We start from the raw sequence: 27021 nt of genomic DNA, 5'->3' as shown, positions 1-27021 counted from the left end.
CAGTGGTGAGGAAGGATGTTCACAGGTAATTTTCGTGAGGTTTCAAGTCCCGTCTCGAGAAGTCACTAACAGGGAGTTTGTTCCACCATGCATCGACTTTCCATTGAATGTAACAACTTGGTACTTGAGTAAACACGCAGTGAGATTAGGCCCTTCGAAGTAGAGTATTTGAGACTGTTAAAACTCCGACGGTTACCGAAATCTACATGTGAACGATTCCAGTTGAAAAAGGTTGAATTCTCGGACATTTATGAGCATGTTACGAATAGTTTCTCCGTGAAAACTCGACACCAATCCCTCGCTCTCTCGTGATATCTCTCGATCGACACGAGGAAAGGATCGTTAAGGTCGCTACTCGAAGATTGTTAGGTCCAGAAGTTTGGGTCAGATTTGTTTCAACCGGATTTTAGTCACCAGCCATGCAATTTAAAGCCAATTATCATATTCAAACCATCACAACTCCTAGCATTTTTATACCATCAGCTTTTTTTCCATATGAAACCGTATAAGATGCGTATCGTACGTGACCCAAAAAGCCATGCAAAATACTGCACGTGAAAGGCAAAGAAGAAATTTACTACAAGGGCATAACTTGTATTAAGCATGAAAAAGATACGCTACAGTACTCTCCACCATAACACATCACGTGACCTGCACTATAAAAGCAAAGCTCCTCCACAATTCAAAGGACACACTTCCATTTTTCATTTTTCAGTTTCACACTCTTTTCTCCCTCTTCACTCTCTTCTCTCTCACCTTCCTCCCACTCACCACCCTAACCACCTCTGTAACTACCTCAAACCACCGCAACAAACTTCCCTAACTAACTCCGGCCACCACCAAACCTCAACGATCTTCGATTCATCTTCATCATCCTCAAATCACCACACCATTCTTCATCTTCTCTTTCAAAGCTTCACCACCTCCATAACCTTTTTTCGCAACCGTACCTCCGTTATCGGTCATCACCTTCACCACTTTCGTTAATCAATATCATCATCAATCATCTTCAGTATTCAAATCATAATCACCGTCACGATACGGTATAATCATCACCAGCTTCATTCTCTTCATGTAACACTCAAAAGGTTACGGTTTCTTGAGGAAGGAAGTTCGGTTACGCATTTCTTCCAAATGTTCATCACTTCCGGTATTCACCTCCAAGAGTTCAAGCAAGAGATGAGTTTATTCCTCGTCAAACAGAACCTCCACGGATCTCTCATCATCCTCATCAATCTTGGAAGAAGCAATAGAGTTTTCTAAAGTTCTTGCAATTCTTCTCAGGTAAGTCTCATAATCATTATCTCAGCATGCTAAAAACTTTCATGATAGGGTATAAATCGCATATGGTGTTCTCAATCGTTGTATGTGCATTACCGTGTTTTCATTTCGGATCTGTTTCGGCACTATGAGTTTTCGATGCTTTCGCTTAAATCACTTGAAACGAGTGTGATATTTGGAATTGGTGTCCGATTTCGTGGGGCTGCGTCTTCGTTCTTATTCTCCGGTCATGTTCGTCATCGTCGCCGCCGTGGATGGCGGTCCAATCCGTCGGAGAAGAAGGTGAGTGCGTTGCTGCACTGTTCACGTGTGTAGTATGAGTGAGTAACTCTCTGATTTGCCCATGCTGCACGTGATTTCGTATGCTATCTTTCTTTTCCTTTGTTTGCATGAATAGGCCGGTGACATGGCACCGCGTGATTGGTTGGTAGCTCTTGTTTTGTCTTTAGTGACTTATTCATAATGTGACCAATTGATTTTCATGTTAATATTCATGTCACGTTAACAGAATAAAACCATATAAAAAAATAAATGACATGCTGTAGTGTGATAAAAATAATAATAACGAAATGAATGCTGGTTAATGAGAGTGAAATAATGGAATAGGTGGTGCAGCGTTGGGCCATGAAATCCTGGGCCCTGCAATGTTTCTGAAGCTATACCCCACTGTTGTTAGTACACCACCGTTCGGTCCCTGGGCCTCTGAGCGCCCACGCTATTCGCACCCCCTGCTTTTTAGCCCAGCTTTGCTCTATTAACTAATTTTAGTTCAATAATGGAATTACTTCTGCACCTCCTTTGCAATAATAAAAACAAATAGTAAAATTGACTTTTTCTTTATTTCTTTTTGCATATTAATATTTCTTTTTTCCTTAAATAAAAATTGACAAAAACATTTCTCATCCAATTTAATTTTTCTTTACATTGATTTTTAATTGATTGATTTCTATGATTTGTGATTGGTTGATAAACCATAAAAAATAAATAATAGTTTCTTTTGAAAATTCAAAAATAGTTTCTCCCATGAATAAAAATGTCATTGCTTGTGAATATTCTCATAAATAGTTTAGATTTTATTTCTTTTCTTTTTGTGAATATTTTCATATATTGTGGAATGCTTAGATAAACTTTTCTTCCCCATTTTCTTTTAGGATAATCAATAACATAGATGTAGAAATTAGGACTAGTCCCCTTTTTTCATTCTTTTCTTTTTCAACCATAAAACACTCTAAAAATACTTGAATAAACTCCCATAAAAAACACCAAGAAAACTCATAAAAAAATGACTAATAAATACTTTGACTAATAAAAAGGGAATGGAAGCTTGTAACTTCCCTTGCTTAAGGGATGTTCGAGTGCTTGGAGCTCCCTTGCTTAAGGGTTCCATTCAGGCGTAAGTTCCCAACCTTTAAAAAACACAAACCAAAGAGTAACTCGAGTTTCCCTTGCTTAAGGGATTTCCTCGAAACGCTCAAAGTCTCTCTCTCATCTCTTTCTCTTAAGGGCACCGTTATCTCCACTCTATTGCATCCTAGGTCGATCCCTTATGCAGGAGCGCGAGCGTTAACTCCGCCCAACTAAAAAACACAAAAACAAACAAAACTATGGAGCCGAACTACGGCGCTCTGATTCCTGAAAAGGATACGTAGGCATCAAGTCGCGGGGCTTGAACGAGCACACTTGTAAATATTTCCTTCTTTTCCTCGTATTTCTTTTGCATTCATCCGCATGTAGACATAGACATAGACACACCCTTTAGATAGAAACAAACATAGGTGGATACCATCGAGTACGATGGGCGCGAGGGGTGCTAATACCTTCCCCTTGCGTAACCGACTCCCGTACCTTGATTCTCTGGTCGCAAGACCCTGTTCCTTCCTTTGTTAGGTTTTCTGATATTCCTTTCCCTTATGGGATAAATATATTGGTGGCGACTCTGTTCATTTTTCGCGAGCGTGCGACAAACATCTGATGAATGATGTTTAGCTTCGTTAATCTTCTGGATCTTTGATTTCATATCTGAGCCAGTTTTTGATGTAGTCGTTGTACTCTTTTTCTGATGAATCCTGTATAAGGTTTATAGCAAAATATCTGCACACTAAATGAAACCATTAGTAATAAAATTGTTACTCACAAAATATATGTTTGTTATCATCAAAACCAGATTCTAAACATAGATTCTCAATCTTGTTCTAACATTTTATACCTATATAATTTTGTTATAACGATCGGTCTATTCAACCGAGTTATCTGGTTTAACCCGGTTTAGTCATGCGGTTCGACCAACGACCCAATAGTTAGACCAATAAACGAGTGACCTAGTACCCTCACAGGTTTAATGTTCGGTCCGATTTTTAAAACACTATTTTTAATTGTATGTTGATTGAAGCATGTTGTATAAGGATCAAAAATTGAATCTTCTTAACCTAAGTCTTTGAATCTTCAAAACTTGTTCAGCATAACCTTGTCTTCAGATTCTTCAGCACTTAGTCTTCAAAAGTAATGTCTTCAAATTTTCAGAACTTGTTCAACAGAACTTTGTCTTCAGCATATTTAGAACTTGGAATCAGAAAAACAAAGCATTAGAAGACCTCCAAAACCTCCTTGCAAAAGTCATGATTAGAAGCTCTTGTACTAACGTTCCTTAGAACCGTTGCAAAAGAAGCATTCCAAAATCTTGACTTCCTTTGTAACACATCATAGGTATTATTCCAGAGTGTTGAGTTCATAATTTGATGGCCCCACACGCTTTCTTACCAGAGTCAGAACCTATTTAGCAAAAGCTACACACTAGACATAATCCATTAGAGTACACAATTGTTCTTTAAGATATCATGTAAAGTTATCATCAAAACTCAAGGCCAAATACATAATCAATCTTGTTCTTACAGTTGTAAATTGAAATTGCATTCATCGATATCGTTTTTGCTTTGATGATTTGTCAACTTATGTGTATGTGAATTATTTGATTAATCGCTTGTAATTTGTTTTAATTTATTTGTATTTGTTCGTGTAACACCCCATTTCTACCCGGCAATTATATATAAAAATCAGAGTTTTCAAAATTTCTCAATAAACAAATGAGGCGTCACATAATCAAAACAAAACAAACCACCTCGTCGCATAAAGCGGATACATAGCACTTTCTTTTAACCAACTAAAAAAATACTCAACATATAATACTTTTAAAAACAGAATAACTTCTTTTATTAAAACACAGCGGAATCACTTAAGAATATATTCAACAAAATATCTTCAGTTAACTTATCATTTTGTCCAACCAAAATGAAACAATTAAATAGCAACATCATAAATAATATAAATCGTTCCCCCCAGAGTGCTACGTATCAGAGCGACAACTGACTCGAGTAACGGCAACTAAATCTTCATACTTGAATACCTGCACGTTGCCAATATAAAGGCAACGGCGAAACAAGAGAAAAGGGTGAGATATCAAATCATATAAGTGGGCGTATGATAAATTGCATGCTAGGATTCAGACATATAAAATCATCACATCACAAGTATCAATAGCTACTATACACATCAGACTTCTACAGTTCATTAATCTCACATACTTTTCATCACACAACAAGTCATAATCATGTAAATAGTATCATCTAATAAATTTCACATATTCAAGTAAGCACAAAATTCAATAGTATAATACTCAAAAGATTCAATACTATTATCCCAAATATATACACAATCCATCATTATCACATATTCACACGTTTAACCAATTATATATCAAAACATCACCAATTTCAATTATCACATCTCATGTACACATGACAATCACATAAATGCATATATTCAAACATTACTTAACCTCAATGTGACTCAATGCAAGACATGTGACTCTATGCATGTGGTACCCAATGTGGACCCAAAGTTCCACCGCTTCCGATTCATATAGAATCTAGCCACGCTTCAGATCCGGACAAGACCAAAGCCCACCAAACGTAAACATATAGTTTACCGCTTCCGATTCACTTTAGAATCTAAGCCTCGCTTATGTTTCAAAGCAAACCACCTTTGTTTCAAGGCATCCATGATATGAATGTATGTACAATGTTAATCAAACATATGCAATTAAGATCATCTCTACCATCTTAATATTTAGCATATCAAAATAATTCAACTCGATGAATTATCCACCAATTGTACACAACATTCACAACACATACATATCATTCACATATAAAAGGTCAATTAATCAATTACAATTCACAAAATCCAATTAACACTAGTAACCATATTATCTCATGTTAATTCTCATTTTGCCAATTATATATGAACATACACATTTAAAATCAAGCAATTAATCATTAAAATTAATGCTACCCAACTACCCACAGAGAATCAATATCAAAACAACATCATTGACATAATAATATATATTTCTCAACATACATATTCAATCAAAACACAATTACGGATAAATTCTCAAAATATCGTAATTTACCGACAAACCAAATAGTTAATCTAATTCCGAATTATATTCTAATCAATTAAACACATTGAAATTAATTCAACTATTAATTTAATCAACCAATTAATAATCACACTATATTAATTTAATTCACTTCTATTTCTACTCCATTTCCAATTTTCTAGCATTCTATTGCTCAAGACCATTTTTATTAAAAAGAATATCGCGCTAGCTTTCTAACGCCTCGAACGGAGATTCAAACGGAGTTACGGTTCAAAAGATATGAATTGTTAAAGTTCCAATGAGAAAAAAACAAACACCGACATTATACACTGACAACTCTAAACATGTCAGAATTACTCAAAACAAATAAAAGTATGACTCTTAATAATTCAAAACAACTCTAAAAACTTATTGTCAACTCTAACAACTCTATTGACAACTCTAACAACTTTATTGACAATTCTATTAAATTATTATAGTTTATTTATAAAGAACATTTAAACCAAATGAAATTTCGGTCAATTAGTAAAATATCACAATTTCAACAAAATAACATCATCACGTTAATCTACTAATTAAACTTAGCTACCGCGTAAATTTTAATCAAATTTCGGATAACTAATTATACCATTTAATTCGGCTATTGCAATCAAACGGGACTGATTTGCAATTTATTATGTCTTATAATAGCCACTGTTTCTAATCTCACTATTTTCATTATAGGTGTCACTATATAAATATATGTTCTTTATGTAGTATCGTAAAAAAATAAAAACAACACAACAACATGTTATAATGGTAGTATACATATAATAATATGTTTCTAATATATATATATATATAATAATATGGTCTTTAGGTAGTATTATAAAAACAATAAAAACAAGATAGCATCTTATAATAGCCAATGTTTCTCACATATGGAACAATCAAGAAAAGAGAAAACAAATCTCACGCATCTTATAATTGCCACTGTTTCTAACATATTGAACAGTCAGGAAAAGAGAGAACAAATCTCACGGCAGCATCATGGTGTAATGTTGAACGCAACATCCCCTTTATTTACGGCAAACTCAAACAACCACAACAAGAATGAGGGAAACAATATTTTCATAGATTTCTAATTTTGCAGCAACAATCAACACAAGCAAAAGTAATAAATCTACACATTCCATTCCCCACATACAATTGTTCATGAGTTCCATTATAGGAAGAGAACCCCACCCTTACCTTATCAATAGAAGCACTCAAATGGGTCTCTAATTGCATCTTCAATTGACCCCATGGATGAAAATTTCCAAGCTGCTTCTTCTTGCCTCTTTCTCCTCTATTCTTGTTTCCTCATTATGACAACTCCCCCTTTCCAAAATATCTAAAACCCTAATATAAAACCAATTGGGCTTAGTGTTTAAATCCTCTCTTTATTTAATATCCTCCAAAATCAATTTAGGCCCAATAAGAGATATAACTCAAATAATCAATTATATCACTTATAATAATAATTCCTTCAATATAATAATTCCGACTTATAAATAATATTATTCTTAATATTATTTTCCGACTATCCGACTTCAATTTATATAATTCCAAATACGCCCTTAAATAACACTGACAATCCAAATTCGACTAAATCAAATATTTAAATCCTTCAATAATTTAATTAATCATTTTAATTAAATTCGGGGTGTTACAGTTCGCTTCGGCTATGTTTAGTATTGCACCTTTCAGATCCTCCTAATTCAATAAATTAGTAGTTAAATTCAAGATAACGATTCTTGTTTTTTTAGCCAACAATTGGATTTAAGTCAATGTATTAAGTTTAGTTTGAATCACAAGTTAAAATACTTAAATCAAGGCTATTATAAAGCTTTATTCGAATCATATGTGTTGTGATTCAAATGATATCCTTCCTTGAAAGTTAGAATTTGCCACTACCTCATCTGATTCAAATCATGAGAAAGTATTATTCTAATAACAACATTCTCTTACTTAAATCTTAAGAAGATGGTGATTCAAATCAGAGTTAAATATGTTTTTGATCCTTAAAAATATCTCAATTTTGGTTTTTAGTCCCTATAAAAAATATATTGACTTTTAGTTCCTATAAAATTACTTTTGCACTCACTTTTAGTCCTTCTACAGGGACTAAAACTGAGTGCTAAAGTAATTTTATAGGGACTAAAAGTTAATAATTTTTTTATAGTGACTAAAATCCATTTTGAGTAATTTTATAGGACTAAAAGCATATTTAACCATTCAAATCATGGCATAAATTTTCTGCTTTCAAACATTTGGTGCAAGCCATTGTTTTTTCATTCAAATCATAACCTCGTGATTTGACAAGAAAAATCCAATTGTCTTTTTATTTTATTTTTCTTTTGTGCCTACCCTATAGCACCTAATTATTCCTCTTTATTTTGTCTATCTATATATACATACATAGAGAGTGTGTGAACAGAATATGCTTCTTGTTACAGTTTTTGTGTGATTGTTATAGAACAAAAACAAGAGAGGAGAGTTTATCAATCAAGGAACTGAATTGATCAATCTCACGATATTCACCAAGAACCCTAAGAGAACCCAATTGTGTGTTCATCATTCCCCCACACTTATCTCCTTGTTGATACCTTATGATTAACTTCCTAGAATGTGGATCTTGTGAGAATTAGTTGTGCGTTTGTGTGATTCTTCAAATATTATTTATCGACTTTAACATTTTATTTAGAAACCATTGTTATGGATCTCCAACTCAAAAGACTGTGTGTGAGAGGTAGAGGAAAGGTATATTGGAGAATCTAATGTTTTTTTTTGAAGTTATTGTTGCATGTATCAAGTGCAAGATTCATTTATTTCTTTCAAAATTGGTGGAAAATCTGAAGTCTCCAACCATGAACAACCTGCATTAAATATTTTTGGCCACAGGTATTCCAAAACTGATAGTTTGAAAACTAAATATCAGGATTCAGGAATGAACCCGTAAAGACCAAGACTTTTTTCCACCAGCATAGTTTCTTTAAACCCTGCAATAAAAAATGTTACAGTCACCATATATCTCCTAAATTAGTGAATCCTAAAGCACATAAAACCCGATCTCATGAGCTAAGGCACCTTCTGAAATAAACCGAAAAGCAAGCGAGAACAATCATACCGTACGATCGGTCGATTTACTCACTTCCCCACTAAAATTTGTAAGATATGTTATAGTGTTGACTTTCTTCCTAGCAGTTGTTGTAATATGGTACAATCGGGCAAGTGTTTAGATCACCATACTTGTACCAATATGCCTTCGCTCTTTGTTTTCAAAAAAAATAGTCTTACAAACGTGATAGTTACATTCGATCTAACATAAATACAAGTAAAAAGCAATGAAGACAAATAACAAAGTAAAACTAATGATTCATGTTCCAGGGCAAATAACAAAATTGTTTTCTCAATGAGAAATGTAAACAACGACTGACTTTAACAAAGAAAGAACACAATATCTAATTCTGATGCAAAAATTATTTGCAAAGATAAACTCAAGATAGAGCTGATAAACATAACCATAATAAAACAAAAACTAAGCTTTCAAACGACCATAAAACTTCTGTTTCTCCTGAGTAGTCTGGAAGCGACCATGACCAAACTTGGAGGAGGTGTCAATGAACTTCAATTTGATCTCTTCAAGAGCCAATCGAGATGTCTGCTTGAGAAGTGACTGACGAAGAGTGAAAACCCGCTTCTTTGGACCAACACAGCCTCCCTTCACCATAAGATAGTCATGCTTCACTATACCATAATGAGGAAATCCACCCATAGGAGTAATATCCTTCTCAGTCCTGTAAACAAAATCACACAAAGAAAGTGATTAATTAAATATTGCAGAAGCTGATAAAGAGAATTACAATTGCAATTAACACAATTCAAAATCTTTGAGCTTTCCTAGAGATACATATTTTATTGGCAATACTTGTCTACTACAATACCTACCTGTCGAATTCTGTGATGGCTGTGTGTGACTCTTGGTCAGTCTTGCCAACCTTGTAGATCTTCTTGTTCAATTCAGTACGATGATGGTATCCATTCTGACCGGCCCTGGCAACTGTGAAAGAAACACGAGCGGGGTGCCAAGCACCAATACAAGCAACCTTCCTAAGACCTCTGTGAGTCTTCCGTGGAAGGCGGGTGACACCCCAACGAGTTACCACACCTTCATAACCTTTACCCTTTGTTACTCCAATGATATCAATCATCTCATCCTTTTGAAAAACAGCATCAACAGGGACTTGCTTTTCAAAGAAACTGTATGAATAGTCCACCTTCTGGCTTATTGTTCCACCATTAACTTGAATCTCTATCAAATGAGCTTTCTTTTGTTTTAGACCCTTCAACTTCCTTATCTTCAGTAAACAAAAAAAAAACCATTAAATTACAACTGTAGTAGTTTCAAGTCCGCTAAAAATAATAACCATGGAACTATAAATTTGTAAAAAAGTTGACACTGACTAACACATTTTAATAGAACAGATATTACAAAATAGGATATATTTATGATATTACAACAACACAAGATTAATAGCAAAAAAACAAACTCTAATTAGATAAAAGAAAAACATTTTTGGTACCTGAGTTGAGTATGAGCAAGAACACGGATGACAGTAGCATATTTTTTCAATTTCTCAAGCTGAGTTTGAATATCTTTCTTCCCTTCTTCTGTTTCATACTTTTTGGAATATTTGGTAAAAGCCTTCTTCTTTGACTTGCACCAGTTCTTATAAAACCGACGCTTGATATCTTCACTGAGATGCTGAGCCCAAACAGTATTCAGTGTGCGAAGGCCGCGTGGTGTTTTCACATATCCCACGACTCCAACAACAACAAGTGGAGGAGTTTCAATGATAGTGACAGCTTCACATGTCTCTTTCTTATGAAGCTCTACAACAGCAAGGAATAGTATCAGTACAAATTCACATGAAGAAAAAAAAACAGACATCATGAGGACTTGATGATATCAAAAGAATGTCAAAACATGACACTTACTGGATCCAGGTTTCTCAACCTCCCTAACAATATGGGTCATCCCAGACTTGTAGCCAACAAAAGCAGTCAAGCTGCATGGTTTGGTAGGATCGTCCTTTGGAAAGGCTTTCACTGCAGTGGTAAAATTAGATGAGATGTTCAGGGATAAAGAACAGTGACATAACATCAATAACCACTGATGCAATAGAAGTATATGAATGACCATAGGGATATATATATATATATATATATATATATAAATATATGTTCTACAATTGGTATCAGGAAAACCAAAGAACACACATATATGAAAGCTAGTCACATGACATAAATAAACAAAAATATGCTATTAGGCTCGAGATCACCAACCTCAGACATAAACATAAACATTAAACGTAGATATACAAAGACAGATAAATGAGATAGAAAAGTCACTAAAACTATAAAATAGAAAAAGTATAAGAAAAAACAGCAGAAAAATTATATACAAATTTGAATGGCGAAGCAAACACGTATATCAAACAGCAATATGTACAGGCCAGTTGCTAATTTTCAAACAGTAAAATAATGAAGATTGGTGCACAAAAAGGTTTAAACTCACATATACATTGGTGAAAATGCTGAAAACAAACCATGGCATGTTTTAGAAAACATTGTGGCATAAATGATAATAATAATAATAATAATAATAATAATAATAATAATAATAATTGAAAAATTAAGGAAATTCACATGTGATGTGTCAATAATGACAGTTATGTACCATATTCACATGTGATGTGTCAATAATGACAGTTATGTACCATAGTCACTAGATAGGTATGGATAAGGAGGCATAGCATACATATGGTGAGCAACAATAATGGTCAAAGATCCTAACATAGCTAGGTTAATAGATAGTTGAGCATGCCATGACATTGTTAGGGTTTCATATAAACCTTTATGACCATGGCCAGTAAATGGACCTTTATGGGCTCCAAAATATCTTTTATACCATGAATGAACACAATTCCCCAATTAGTTCTATAAATGTGACCCAAAATGAGAAGAGGAATTACAACAGCTAAATGATGATGTGCAATATCAGTCAGCCATCTCCCTCAGCAAAATTTTGATAAAGTTGAGCCAAAAGATCCGGATTCAAGATAAATTCATGTATAAAATCAAAACTCATTATATTACATAACTAGATATTTTGAAATATTTCCAATAAATTACAAGTGAAATTTACAAAAAAAATACATTTGAAATATTTCCAAAAAAATAACAAATAACAATTTCAAAAAATATATAAATTTTTCAATTATTATAATTATTATAATTCTACATTAAGACAAATATTATTCATGTGTACATTCGAATGCCTTTGAATTTTAAAGCTTTTGATCCTATTAAAATCATTATTTTAAAATATATCTCAGTGAATTAATCATGAAACTACCAAACCAAAGGCATATCCCCAATTAGTTCTATGACCAATAGAACAATTAGTTCTATAACCACCAAACATATCTTTACTGGTTCACAAACAAATAAGATAGTTGTAATCTGATAAAACTCATTTCAAAAATGCAAACAAGGATATGAATTAGAGTTGTGAATAGTGAAGCACCCATGTCATCTCATAATATGTAAAATCATAACTCATTTTATTACATTACATAAGTAGGGAAAACACATTAAATCCATTATAATGAATTAACATTAAGATCATAAATTACAAGTGAAAGTTACCCAAAAAAAATACATTTGAAAATTCTCCCAAAAAATATTAAATTAAAAAAACAATTAAAACTGTAATGTTTAATTCACAAAAAAACATTAAAATAATTATTTAAAAAAGAAAAACAGTTTACTCCAATAGATGGATCATATGGCTAGTCTAAAGCTACAAAACAAATAACTAAAAAACAATAGACTGGAAATACAATACAAGTCTTCTATCTAATTGAAAAAATTAATTTAAAATTATGTATTAGTGCATCAATCATGATATGACCAAATTCCAACAGTAATGAAGAAATGCTTCCAAACCAAAGGCCTATGGCAAAATAGATGCCAATTCTCTAGCTCATTTGTATTCCAAACCAAAACCCTAACAAAAGGATTAAGGTTAGATAAGCCGTTTTTGAGATTCCAGCCTTGATTAACCAGTTAACAATGGAAGCGATTTCAATCATCACAAAAGGAAATGGCAATTACATGATAGCACAGAAAATCATTCGGCTAGAAAAATCTATTTAAGATCCTTTAATTTTGATTTTGAAATCATTCATTTTTTAAAAACGTTTAAAATAACGTAGTTAAATCAGATTTAGATGATAAAAACTGAAAATGAAGTGTAAAAAACCTTTTCCGCGATGGCGAGCAGCACGCTTCCTAGGGAGAAAGCCGAGAGAACCGTGTCTTGGGTGCTCAAACTTTCTGTGAGACATTTTTTCTTACTTCAACTGCATAAACAACAACAACAATCAACAAACAATTAACACATCCAAACTATTGAACAGTTAACAGATCTGAGAATGAAAGAAGAATTTCATCGAAAAAGCTTACCAGCCGCAATCGTATGAAAGGGAGAAAATGTTAGGATTGTTAGGTTTTCAGACTCTGCGTTTATATAACTCTTTCTCTGTCTATAACAAATATACGTGGGCTTTACTGTCTATAACAAATAACTAACTCAATGGGCTTAGTTCTACCCAAGAATAACTAACTCAATGGGCTTAGGATCCAAATATATGTGGGTTTTACTGTCTATAACAAATAAGGGGATTGTTAAATGCACCATCCATATTTACTCAGACACTATGGCAAAATTTTAAAAATACCTTAACATTCTAGATTTTAAAATTCATTCGCGCTTGAAATACACAACATACCTTAAAACACGCTAAAGATTTTTCTTTTAAAATTCAGATTTTAAAATTCATATTATTTCCTGATACTACTTAATCACACAACAAAGTCATCCCAAAAGTGATGCTTGAAATTGAAATCCAGAATATAGTTTGTTATTAGACAATTAAAATAAATTTCATACAAGAACACAAACTCATCTCAAGAGTTTTTCCGAATTTTTAAATTCGGAATACACCCTATTATCTGACAGTCATAACAAATTTATGATAAGAGGTGAAGAAAACACATGTTAACATAAATATTTGTTATCATGAAATCAAAATATGTAACATTGCATAGATCTTAATTAACATAAAATCTAACAACACATTTCATGATTTAGAAATAGTTGATGACGTTTCAACATCTTTAGAATATCATCGATTGATCTCGTAATTATTCCATCCACTTCGTTCAAACTCTTTGTTGCGTAGCAATGAAATATACTCCATATAACTCTTAAATCTTCATATGTCTTCAATGCAACGTTTCTAAACTTCGCGTTTCCTTTGTTATCAATCGAGGATGAACATTACTTGATCTTAACCACCATTCGATTGTCTGGGTAGTGCAAGAGATTATCTAGTTTGGATTTTAGAACTTCAAGAGAGGTGTCCTCTATGGCCCTAAATTCAAGGTGATGACTCATGTCCTTGAAGTAAACAAATGAGGTATACCAATATCGAGACATTCTAGGGTGTATTTGATAGCTATATCAACATAAGAGGCGTGTTTATACAAGTTTTAGATAAACAGGGATGATACAAAAGGTATCATGTCTCACATCTCACACCAGAAGTTGAAATTAGAATTCAATTAGGTACAAATAAGTACTCCCTCCATCCCATATTATAAGCAAATTTCACCTTTTTAGAATCGTTGAATAATTAATGTATCTGGTCATTCAATGAATCTAAAAAGGTAAAATTTGCTTATAATATTGGACCGAGGGAGTATTAAGTTAGGTACAAATAAGTACTCCTTCCATCCCATATTATAAGAAAATTTCACCTTTTTAGATTCGTTGAATAATTAATGTATTTGGTCATTCAATGAATCTAAAAAGGTAAAATTTGCTTATAATATTGGACGGATGGAGTATTCAATTAGGTACAAATAAGTGTTTTAGATAAATAAGGACGACACAAAAGGTATCATGACTCACATCTCATACCAAAAGTTGAAACTAGTATTCAGTTAGGTATAAAAAGGATAATCTCCAAATATTCAATTAGGTACAATAAGAATGCTAGGGACTACAACAAAATGCCAGGGTTGAGTCTAGACATGGTGGAGATGAGATTGTCGATTCAACCAGGGAAGAAGTTGCTGGAACAAATGCTTAGAAGGTTCGCACCAGAGATAGTGTAGAAGATAAAGACAAAGCTCAAACAGCTGCTCAAAAGCAAGTTCATCAGGACTGCAAGGTATGTCGAATGACTAGCTAATATAACACTCGTTATTAAGAAAAATGGGAGTCTTAGGGTTTACATACATTTTAGGGATTTAAATAATGCGACTCTAAAAGATGAATACCATATGCATGTGGTAGAGATATTAGTCGACTCAGCCGCATGACATGAATATCTCAGTTTGTTATACAGGTGCTCGGGGTATAATCACATCTTTATTGCTATAGAAGATACACCAGAAATGGTGTTTCGATGCCCAGGTGCCTTAGGAACATGTGAATGGGTAGTAATGTCCTTTGACTTAAAAAATGCCAAAGCGACTTATCAAAGAGCCATGAATTTGATGTTCCATGACTCTATTGACACATTCATGCAAGTATAAATTGATGATATTGTTGTTAAATCCTCGTTAGGAAATGGTCATTTAGACCGTATTCGATAGTCCTTTAAAAGGATGAGGAAATATGGATTAAAAATGAATCCATTAAAATGTGCTTTTTGTGTTCGTGCAGCGGATTTTCTAGGTTTTGTGGTGCACAAAAAAGGCATCAAGATAAATCAGAACAAAACCAAGGCTATTAGGGACACCAAGCCCCTATCGACAAAGAAGCAACTTAAATCTTCGTTGGGAAAGATAAACTTCCTGAGGCATTTCATCTCAAACCTGAGTTCAAAGCATTTGCGTTATTGTCGTTGCTTAGACTTGGGAAAGAAAAGGAGTTTCAATGGGACGAAGAACATCAAGAGGATATTGACAAAATAAAATAACACTTGGTTAAACCTCTTATTTTGTTACCACCTAGTGGAAACAAATTTATGAAATTGTATATTTCAAAATCAGATTCGACATTGGGAAGTATGTTAGTCCAAGAGGATGACAATAGCGTTAAAAGGACCATTTATTACCTCAGTCGTGTGATGACTGATGTTGAACCTAGATATAATGCTATAGAAAAGATATGTCTTTGCATATATTTTTCATGTAATAAACTTAAGCATTAATTAAAGCCAGTTGATGTCTCTATTTATTCCCATTTTGACATCATTAAGCATTATCTAAACCAATCTTGCATAGTTGCATTGGCAAATGGGCGTTAGCCCTAATATAATACTCCCTTACATATGTACCTTAAAAAGCTGTAAAAGGTCAAATAGACGCATACTTTAACGTCGACCATTCAGTGGTTGACACGACTGAATATCATGTAAGTACAAAACCTTGGAAACTGTACTTTGATGGTTCTCGATACAAACATGGAACAGGGGTGGATATTTTCATCCTGTTGCCAGAAAAGAATCCCAGCAAATTCAAGTTTAGAATCAAAGGAAAATGTTCTAACAATGAGGCCGGATTTAAAGCCTTGAATATAGGACTTAAAATTTTATTAGAATTAGGAGCAAGAAACGTTGAGATAAAAGGCAACTCAGAAATAGTTGCGCGACAAGTGAATAGAGAGTATAAATGTGTTAAATAACTTAGTGATGTACTTCGCCACAACTTTATCGTTATTAAATAGGTTTGATAAAGTGTCAATAAGCCATATTTGTTGCGTGGAAAATCAAGAGGCTGGCGATTTTTCCCATATGGCGTCATGCTATAAAATTCCTAAAGAAGAATTATAGGATTTGGTAGAAATCAAAGATAAACTAATGTCTGTTGAACTTCCACTAGAGGTTACGTCAATGCCAAAAACTAGGGGTGGGACAGGATTAGATGGAGTAGAAATAACCCCAGACTTAATAAATTACGAGTATTTTGGAAATTTTGAAGTACTGCAAGTTTTTGTCATCGACGTTTTTTAAGACGTCGACTGGAGAAAACCCATGGTCGATTATAGGATTTTGAATTTCGGAGTTAGCCATTACAGGAGCTGATTTTACAGGTGGACAATTTTACACACAAATATAATATGTCTTTTAACATGCAAAATTTTAAGTCCAACTTTTATACGAGTAAGGTTGGATATAAAATAAATAAATCAAAATGTATTCATATTACATTTTTGAAAACAACAATCCAATAATACATACAAAAGTGTGTCATCACCTAAAATGCATAGTATGATAACACTAAAATGCATCAAAACATGTGTCGTTGCCTAAATCTAATGGACTAAATGTAGAGGTGTTTTATGGTACATATATAACAATTGAAGCATAAAATTACACATAATTTACAAACAAATAATACAAACGCTATAAATCAAATTACATACACACAAATATCCAATACTTGACAGAACATCTAAATCACGATATCAACTGTAATGTAATTTTAATTTCTCCTTTTTTAATGTTCGACAAACTTGAGATATTATTGTTATTTGATTTGAGCGAATGTTGAAATTTGTAATTTGTGATTCGGGGTGAAATTGAAATTCATTATGGGCTTATTGAACAACACATAATAAATAATGATACACACGTGGAATCTTGAGCTCCCAGACCCCTTGCATTAAACACTTAATGTGCGTAAATATCACGATAATATTGCAGCCCTTCTCCCCCTTTGACAAATATCAAAATGAGATAAAAGCAAAAACAAATACGACACACAAAGATGAATCTAAAATGACAAACAAGCCTATACGAAATGCCATACGATAACAAAACAATTTAAAACTAGAAATAGCACACTTGAACATGTAAACAAATAATCAATGCAATTTCATAAAAATAAGATAAGAAATAAACTAGCAGACAACGATATGGATAAACATCAACCATACTAGAATAATGGAAAAATTATGCCATACAAAACATTATCCAAAAATCCAGGTAATGAAAATATCCAAAAGGTACCAGAAATAATAAAAATGATCAAAATAATCATAGAAGATGTCTAGAAACAACAGAAATAAATCGAACACAAAGGATGCAAATGATGAAAATTAAATGCATGATGTGATATCATATGCTATGGAAGGTTAGATGGAAATGGGTAGGGGACAAGCTTTAAATCAAGATCAAGGTTGTAACACCCCAATTCTACCCAAAGCATTTAGGCAAGAAAATATCAGAGTATTTAAAATTTCATACAACACAATTAGGATGTTACACTAAGTAACCAAACAAACACCTAGAAAAACAAACGGGCATCAGCGATGCCAAAAGCATACACACCTGCCAATAACATGATACATAACACACGGAAGATATGAACATATATGTATACGTAAAGCTCTCACTCTCAAAGAGGAGTTTCCCAAGATAAAGTGTTTACAATACACAATGGCACGTTATCATATATACATGTTCAAAAGAGTCATATACAAATAAATAACAGCAGACTCCCGACTACCTGGTGTTACGTATCAGAGCAACCGACAAGACCAACAAGAGAACTACCTCTTCCAAGAGACTCCCAAAGCGGCTAATATGCAGGATGCCACTCAAGCATCAAATCAGCAGAAGGGTGAGAATATAATTCATAATGAAAGCATGACAATTATAGTAATGCCAACAAGTATCATCAAGAATCATACAACAAAGTAATCCACTCGTTTAACCACAATCAATATATAAGTAATGTGACATATGAATGATAACATAAATTATAAAGCCTGACGATGATGAATGAGACTCGACTATGCATATGCATGTGGTACCAAATCCGGAGTAAAACTCCTCCTTGTCGTTATGACAAATACACCTGCCGAGCATTATGCTGGGATTTTATTCCACTCAGGAAGCCCGTAGGCTGTCGTCATCGAGCACGCAGCTCCCACTGATGACCTCTTGCCACTCAGGCTAATATGCCGTTACCGAGCATTAAGCTCCTACTGGTAACCAATGCCCGCTGGCCATCTGTTAACAGCATTCCGCCATTAACGTATTGAAATGTTATGCTGTGCAAATATATGACTCTATTACATGACAACAACATCATCAACAATATAACACGATCATACACTCACGTTACATCGTTTATATTCTATCCAAAAGGATACATCCCCGATTAATAACATTGTTATCAATTACATCACACCATAATTACTACACAGGCATTAATAAGCACACATCACACATTCACCGTCAAAACATACTGGCCACATCGGCATAAATGATCGCATAATTGCATCACCTCAAATTAATATTGGCCATTGGCCCCCAACTCCATCAATACATCATCAACAAGTTGTAATAACAACAATTCAACAATGATAATACATCATTCTCATAACAACAATGACTTGCCATAAGGCCACACATCATGTTAATAACAAACAACCAAACATTGTCACATATCAAGAATGAACATTCATTAATACATACCATATATGAACACGGTCTCATGTTATTGACAACTAATCACATACCTCGTACCAATACGATAACATTCACACAACACATCATCATGATTTATCATGCAATAGTTCACAAAACCATTTATGAAAATCAACCAACCACTACTACATCCTACATCATTAACAATTACCACCAAGCATTATGATTATTTACCAATCATATCGCGCATATAAACAATTATGTGTTTTCATCAACAACACCTCATAACTAATTAATAACAAGCTAACCAAGCCTATACTATCATATAGAACATCCAACTAGCTTCCTAACACTTCGAACGGCGTACGAAACGGAGCTACGAATCAAAAGTTACAAGGTTTCAAAGTTTGGATAATTGAACATACTACACAACTCATCACTTGATCCTAATAAAAATAATGGGTTACTACATACTATGAATCATTTAATTATATAATAATATAGTTCATTGCGTTAGCTTTCCAACGCTTCAAACGGCGACAAAATCGGAGTTACGGTTCAAGAGTTACGAAGTTTCAAAGTTTTGGAAAAACAGAAAATGCTGTTGTCCGCTTCAGCTCCGCTCAGCGGACCCTCACAGAGATTTTTCTGCAAAAGAACCTCCGCTCAGCGGACCTGCGTAAACCCAGAAAAAACCAGAACGAACCAGAACGGTTCTAACCCTCTTATACCCACCAAAACCACTCAAAAACATCATTATAACACCAATACAACACATACAAACCATAGAAACAACCTAACATCAAACTTTTCATGGTTGATTCATCAATCTATCTCAAAACCTAACATTTTATCCAAACTCAATCAAGCCATAGAAATGGAAAACAAACATGATCAATCACTATAACACAACAAGGATATCATTTGATCATCATACAATCATTCTCAAACAAACTTAGATCAAACAAATACCACACAAGAAAATTGTGGAAATTGGAACAAGAAGAACAAGAACAAGAACAAGACTATAAGAATCATACATCCAAGATAAATTAGATTCACCCCCTTACCTTGCTATTGTGACGATCGACAATCGATTCGGTTGAGAATCCTCCACTTTCTCTTGTTTTTCCTCTTTGCTCTTCTTCTTCCTCTCTTCTCTTCTTTCTTTTCATCCCTTTTTCCTTTCTCACAATATTTCTTTTTTATAAATAAAATATCTATCCCGCGGAAATGACCAAAATGCCCCTACGCTCAAATATCGTTCAAACGCCCCAAAACGCGGAATATTACCTTAATAATATTTCTAGTATCAAAAATATGAAAACCTTCAATTAAATATTAGTCCGCCATCCCGAACTAATACCGACTGAAACGACTCCAAAAACGGTAAAATTCCAATAAACGTCACAAACGTCCAAATCAAGCATATACTTATTTTTCCGGGCGTTACAACTCTCCCCCACTTAGAAGATTTCCGTCCTCGGAAATATCCCAAACGCAAACGAACTTGGATACGCTCTCGCCTCCGACTAACCAACTATCAAGCCACGAAAAACAACGACACCATCAGCGTCAAACAACGAATCACTCTAGCTAAAAGCAAAACAACCAAAACACAACAACGACAAAGAGATGCAATGCCCATACAATGCACTCATCGACTAACACCAAAACACAAGAAATAACCAAGACACAACCAACAAGAACAAGATGCAATGCCCATACAATGCACTTTTCAACCAAACCGCATCCAGATTGTTACCGTCATCAAAGGCAACACACCTCTAATCCCCCATCCAAGGAATTAGCTACATGTACTCGAACCATCACCATGGAAACGAGACATCATCATAGATAAGGACATAAAGTTCCATGACATATACAGCTTCTGAACAACCTCTGCAAAACTAGAATACCAACATCCCGGTCGCACAACATCCAAACAACCATGCCAAAACATAGCAGTCAAACATGTAACCAAAACATCTGGTGGTCTTATAGTTCCTACCACATCCACTGTCCACAATTTGAACTCTAACAATTCATACACGCACATACGAACCGCGTCATTTCACGCTTCCGATGCGCACTCTGATTTCCCACAACAAACAGATTTACCAATTTCATAACCAACTTCCAACTCCTTCTAGTATTCATCAGAAACTCATTTTTTCTCTTATCATACTCAACCTCTTAATATGCTGTGTCAGCTTGCACACCAGACAAAAGTCTTTGTATTATCCAATCAAAGGCAAAAAGCTAATCCAAACACATCCTTGTTTCACAACACAAGCCCTCATAGATCCTTAAGTGACCAAATCGTCCTCTCAGTCTGACCATCCGTTTGAGGACGAGACGCCAAACTCGGCGCAACTTTGTACCCAGAGTACTTTGCGAACCTTCTCAAAATTTCAGAAATAAACCTCAGATCTCAATCTAAACAATACCTTTCAAAACACCATGCAAACAAACAAACTAACAAACAATTTTATCAACATACCACTCGCCAGTACTCCCATCGGTTAATCCATTCTTATCGAAATAACGTGAGCAGACTTCGTCAATACATCCACAATAACCCAAATCACCTCACAATTACTCGATGTCCTCGGAAAACCAGAAACAAAATCCATAGAAATGCTATTCCACTTCTACTCAGGAATGGATAACAGTTACATGAAACCAGACGACTCCTGACAAGTCGAACACAATTAAACAAAACCCTTCATATCCTTCTTCATTACCTTGCCACTAAAAATGACCTTCTCAAATCTTGATATATCTTAGTACGTCAGGATGAATACTCAAATCACTATGACGCACCTCATCCAAAGTCCTCTTTTCAAATCCGAACATTAGGAATACAAACTTGATCATGACATCCCATGACATTGTTCTTATCAATCCGAAGATCACCATCTTTATCTTTGACTAATAAATGTCATCTTATCAACCCATTCAAATCTGATTCCTGACCTTTTCTAATCTCATCAAGAATACCATAAGTAAGCTTTCACATATAAAGCTCAACACTTGAAGAAGTCGCTTTACGAACCAAACTCAAATCTCACAACTGTTTCAACAATCACAATACTCGAATCATCAACATAGACGTATGCAATGGTTTCTCATATTCAACTCGTTATGATCAAACAAATACTTCAAACTCTTGTAGTTACTTACACACACAAATCTCGATCCAAATAATTAGTGCCTTCAAGTTTCCCAAATAGAAATAACAACTGCCAACTCTAAATTTTGTGACAGATAAATCCTTTCAAAAATCTTAACTTGCATAAAAGCATAAACCCCCACTTACCCCTTGAACATTCACTTCACTCGACCAAAAACTCACATAAGGAGACTTAGCAAACAACTTCTTCTTCCCAACACGGACAAAAAAATTCTCAAGTACTTAGCATGGTCATCTTCACACTGATGATACCTATACCTCAATTCAAACTTGCAAAACAAACAAGCTCAAACCAATTTGATCCATCAAAATATCAATCCTCGAAAGTGGATACTTTTCCTTAATTGTCACTTTTCTCAATTGTCTAAAATCGACACAAAGCCTCGTAGAACCTTCCTTCTTAGCCAACAAAACACGTGCACCATACGGCAACACGCTCGAACGAACAAACCTCTTCTTAAGAAAATCCTTAAGTTGACTTCTCAACTCTTTCAACTCAGAAGTTGGCATCCGATACGGAACCCTCGACACCACAATATTTCTAGGAACTAAATCCGTCAAAATAGAACTCCAAGACAAAATTCATCTTTTCGACGATGAATCAATTAAACCTTCAAGAAACACTTATACAAATGCGCAACTATCCGCAATCCAAACAATTGCTCTTTCTCAAGAACATCCAAAATCGTCGACAACATAAACAACGTCATACCACCTTGGACTGACTCATTCACTTCCAATATTATCAAACAAGCCAGATAAGCCTATCACGTCCAATACGATTCCGTCTACTATCAACAAGAGATTAAGGGTGATCAAGTCCTCAATTTGTCAATAGGTAGCCGACAATCATAATAGAGTATAAACTATCAGTACCAACATTAATAATATTCTTTTCCAACTTTTGCTCATAGCACAGAAGCACTTTGATTCCACAATTCACAAATCTCTCAAGATCATCTGAACCAGCTAACACCGACGTCCGGTAGCTACGTACCAAAACACTTCTAACAACATCTCAAAACAAAATACCTGAGATCCTACTCATCTCTTCATATTCCTAATTCTTACTCGAGTCTCAGAACATTTCCAACAACGTCAATAACTCCTACAATAGAGTCTACCACAATACTTTCCTTAATCATTGATCCAACAACGACACTTCACACAAGGCTACTCAAACAACAACTTCATAGTCCATCAGTAGCGTTAGAGCATCACAACTCTCTAAATTCCATTCTTTAGAATTAACCAACATCTACTCCGTGACACTACAACTTGATTAACAACCAAAGTCTTAAGTCCAAGTCGCCTTCACTTCAGAAAATAACAAATTCCAACAACACTAGTACTGCTGCCCTCAGTAGCATACTAACATCTTGCAACTGAAACATATCCGAGAAGCATATGTTCTCCCCCACTTAGCTTCAAACCACTCCTGCATACAACCGACTAGAGGCACAACAAGTACTGACAGTGCTCCACACACTTATCACATACTGAGGAATTAAACAACATTAGACAACACTGGCCGGACAGACCGACCTGCTCTGATACCACTAATGTAACACCCCAATTCTACCCAAAGCATTTAGGCAAGAAAATATCAGAGTATTTAAAATTTCATACAACACAATTAGGATGTTACACTAAGTAACCAAACAAACACCTAGAAAAACAAACGGGCATCAGCGATGCCAAAAGCATACACACCTGCCAATAACATGATACATAACACACGGAAGATATGAACATATATGTATACGTAAATCTCTCACTCTCAAAGAGGAGTTTCCCAAGATAAAGTGTTTACAATACACAATGGCACGTTATCATATATACATGTTCAAAAGAGTCATATACAAATAAATAACAGCAGACTCCCGACTACCCGGTGTTACGTATCAGAGCAACCGACAAGACCAACAAGAGAACTACCTCTTCCAAGAGACTCCCAAAGCGGCTAATCTGCAGGATGCCACTCAAGCATCAAATCAGCAGAAGGGTGAGAATATAATTCATAATGAAAGCATGACAATTATAGTAATGCCAACAAGTATCATCAAGAATCATACAACAAAGTAATCCACTCGTTTAACCACAATCAATAAATAAGTAATGTGACACATGAATGATAACATAAATTATAAAGACTGACGATGATGAATGAGACTCGACTATGCATATGCATGTGGTACCAAATCTGGAGTAAAACTCCTCCTTGTCATTATGACAAATACACCTGCCGAGCATTATGCTGAGACTTTATTCCACTCAGGAAACCCGCAGGCTGTCGTCATCGAGCACGCAGCTCCCACTGATGACCTCTTGCCACTCAGGCTAATATACCGTTACCGAGCATTAAGCTCCTACTGGTAACCAATGCCCGGAGGCCATCTGTTAACAGTATTCCGCCATTAACGTATTGAAATGTTATGTTGTGCAAATATATGACTCTATTACACGACAACAACATCATCAACAATATAACACGATCATACACTCACGTTACATCGTTTATATTCTATCCAAAAGGATACATCCCCGATTAATAACATCGTTATCAATTACATCACACCATAATTACCACACAGGCATTAATAAGCACACAACACACATTCACCGTCAAAACATACTGGCCACATCGGCATAAATGATCGCATAATTGCATCACCTCAAATTAATATTGGCCATTGGCCCCCAACTCCATCAATACATCATCAACAAGTTATAATAACAATAATTCAACAATGATAATACATCATTCTCATAACAACAATGACTTGCCATAAGGCCACACATCATGTTAATAACAAACAACCAAACATTGTCACATATCAAGAATGAACATTTATTAATACATAACATATATGAATAGGATCTCATGTTATCGACAACTAATCACATACCTCGTACCAATACGATAATATTCACACAACACATCATCATGATTTATCATGCACTAGTTCACAAAACCATTTATGAAAATCAACCAACCACTACTACATCCTACATCATTAACAATTACCACCAAGCACTATGATTATTTACCAGTCATATCGCGCATATAAACAATTATGTGTTTTCATCAACAACACCTCATAACTAATTAATAACAAGCTAACCAAGCCTATACTATCATATAGAACATCCAACTAGCTTCCTAACACTTCGAACAGCGTACGAAACGGAGCTACGAATCAAAAGTTACAAGGTTTCAAAGTTTGGATAATTGAACATACTACACAACTCATCACTTGATCCTAATAAAAATAATGGGGTACTACATACTATGAATCATTTAATTAGATAATAATATAGTTCATTGCGTTAGCTTTCCAACGCTTCTAAAGGCGACAAAATCGGAGTTACGGTTCAAGAGTTACGAAGTTTCAAAGTTTTGGAAAAACAGAAAATGCTGTTGTCCGCTTCAGCTCCGCTCTGCGGACCCTCACAGAGATTTTTCTGCAAAAGAACCTCCGCTCAGCGGACCCACCTCCGCTCAGCGGACCTGCGTAAACCCAGAAAAAACCAGAACGAACCAGAACGGTTCTAACCCTTTTATACCCACCAAAACCACTCCAAAACATCATTATAACACCAATACAACACATACAAACCATAGAAACAACCTAACATCAAACTTTTCATGGTTGATTCATCAATCTATCTCAAAACCTAACATTTTATACAAACTCAATCAAGCCATAGAAATGGAAAACAAACATGATCAATCACCATAACACAACAAGGATATCATTTGATCATCATACAATCATTCTCAAACAAACTTAGATCAAACAAAGACCACACAAGAAAATTGTGGAAATTGGAACAAGAAGAACAAGAACAAGAACAAGAACAAGACTATAAGAATCATACATCCAAGATAAATTAGATTCACCCCCTTACCTTGCTATTGTGACGATCGACAATCGATTCGGTTGAGAATCCTCCACTTTCTCTTGTTTTTCCTCTTTGCTCTTCTTCTTCCTCTCTTCTCTTCTTTCTTTCCATCCCTTTTTCCTTTCTCACAATTTTTCTTTCTTATAAAGAAAATATCTATCCCGCGGAAATGACCAAAATGCCCCTACGCTCAAATATCGTTCAAATGCCCCAAAGCGCGGAATATTACCTTAATAATATTTCTAGTATCAAAAATATGAAAACCTTCAATTAAATATTAGTCCGCCATCCCGAACTAATACCGATTGAAACGACTCCAAAAACGGTAAAATTCCAATAAACGTCACAAACGTCCAAATCAAGCATATACTTATTTTTCCGGGCTTTACAAAGGTCAAATCCCGGAACCTTAAGAAACTTAATGGCTTCCTTGATGCTTCCAACCAAGGCAATCATCTAACTTCTCTATAACTCATTTGATCTTCTATGGCTCTAGCTTTAGCAGCTTCAGCTTCACTTCCAAGCAAGTTCATGATTTCAATCACACAATGTTTGATTTGAATTAAGACTTTCAAAAACCTTGATTTAAGACTTCTAACTTGAGATTCAAGTAACACTCAATATCTTGACTTGTATCAAATTGTAAAAAAGGCTAGAACATAATT

General features: G+C 34.6%; 1 protein-coding gene across 2 annotated transcripts; it reads right to left on the bottom strand.

Moving 5' to 3' along the window:
• Positions 1-8547: 8547 nt before the first annotated feature.
• LOC131603111 (large ribosomal subunit protein uL3-like) lies at positions 8548-13325 on the bottom strand. 2 transcript variants are annotated; one of them, XM_058875368.1, is made up of 6 exons: positions 13271-13325; positions 13068-13167; positions 10739-10849; positions 10324-10633; positions 9689-10093; positions 8555-9537 (listed from the first exon to the last, which is right to left on the bottom strand). In XM_058875368.1, exons 2-6 carry the CDS (start codon positions 13150-13152, stop codon positions 9279-9281), a joined length of 1170 nt encoding a protein of 389 aa, XP_058731351.1. In that variant the 5' UTR covers positions 13153-13167; positions 13271-13325; the 3' UTR covers positions 8555-9278. The 2 variants fall into 2 exon arrangements, with proteins under 2 accessions (XP_058731353.1, XP_058731351.1); XM_058875370.1 differs by lacking the exon at positions 13271-13325 and having other exon boundaries at positions 8548-9537; positions 13068-13164.
• Positions 13326-27021: the final 13696 nt, after the last annotated feature.

This window comes from Vicia villosa, linkage group LG5 (assembly GCF_029867415.1).
Source record: "Vicia villosa cultivar HV-30 ecotype Madison, WI linkage group LG5, Vvil1.0, whole genome shotgun sequence".
In the NCBI taxonomy this organism is placed as follows: Eukaryota; Viridiplantae; Streptophyta; class Magnoliopsida; order Fabales; family Fabaceae; genus Vicia; species Vicia villosa.
This window is presented reverse-complemented; position numbering and strand designations above follow the sequence as displayed.

Bases quoted from the DNA above. Each gene is read 5' to 3' on its own strand.
- LOC131603111 (XM_058875368.1), bottom strand. From the start codon at position 13,152: ATGTCTCACAGAAAGTTTGAGCACCCAAGACACGGTTCTCTCGGCTTT. The intron at 10,634-10,738 runs GTAAGTGTCATG...TTGCTGTTGTAG, and splicing joins GGTTGAGAAACCTGGATCCA to AGCTTCATAAGAAAGAGACA. The intron at 10,094-10,323 runs GTACCAAAAATG...ACTGAAGATAAG, and splicing joins CTTGCTCATACTCAACTCAG to GAAGTTGAAGGGTCTAAAAC.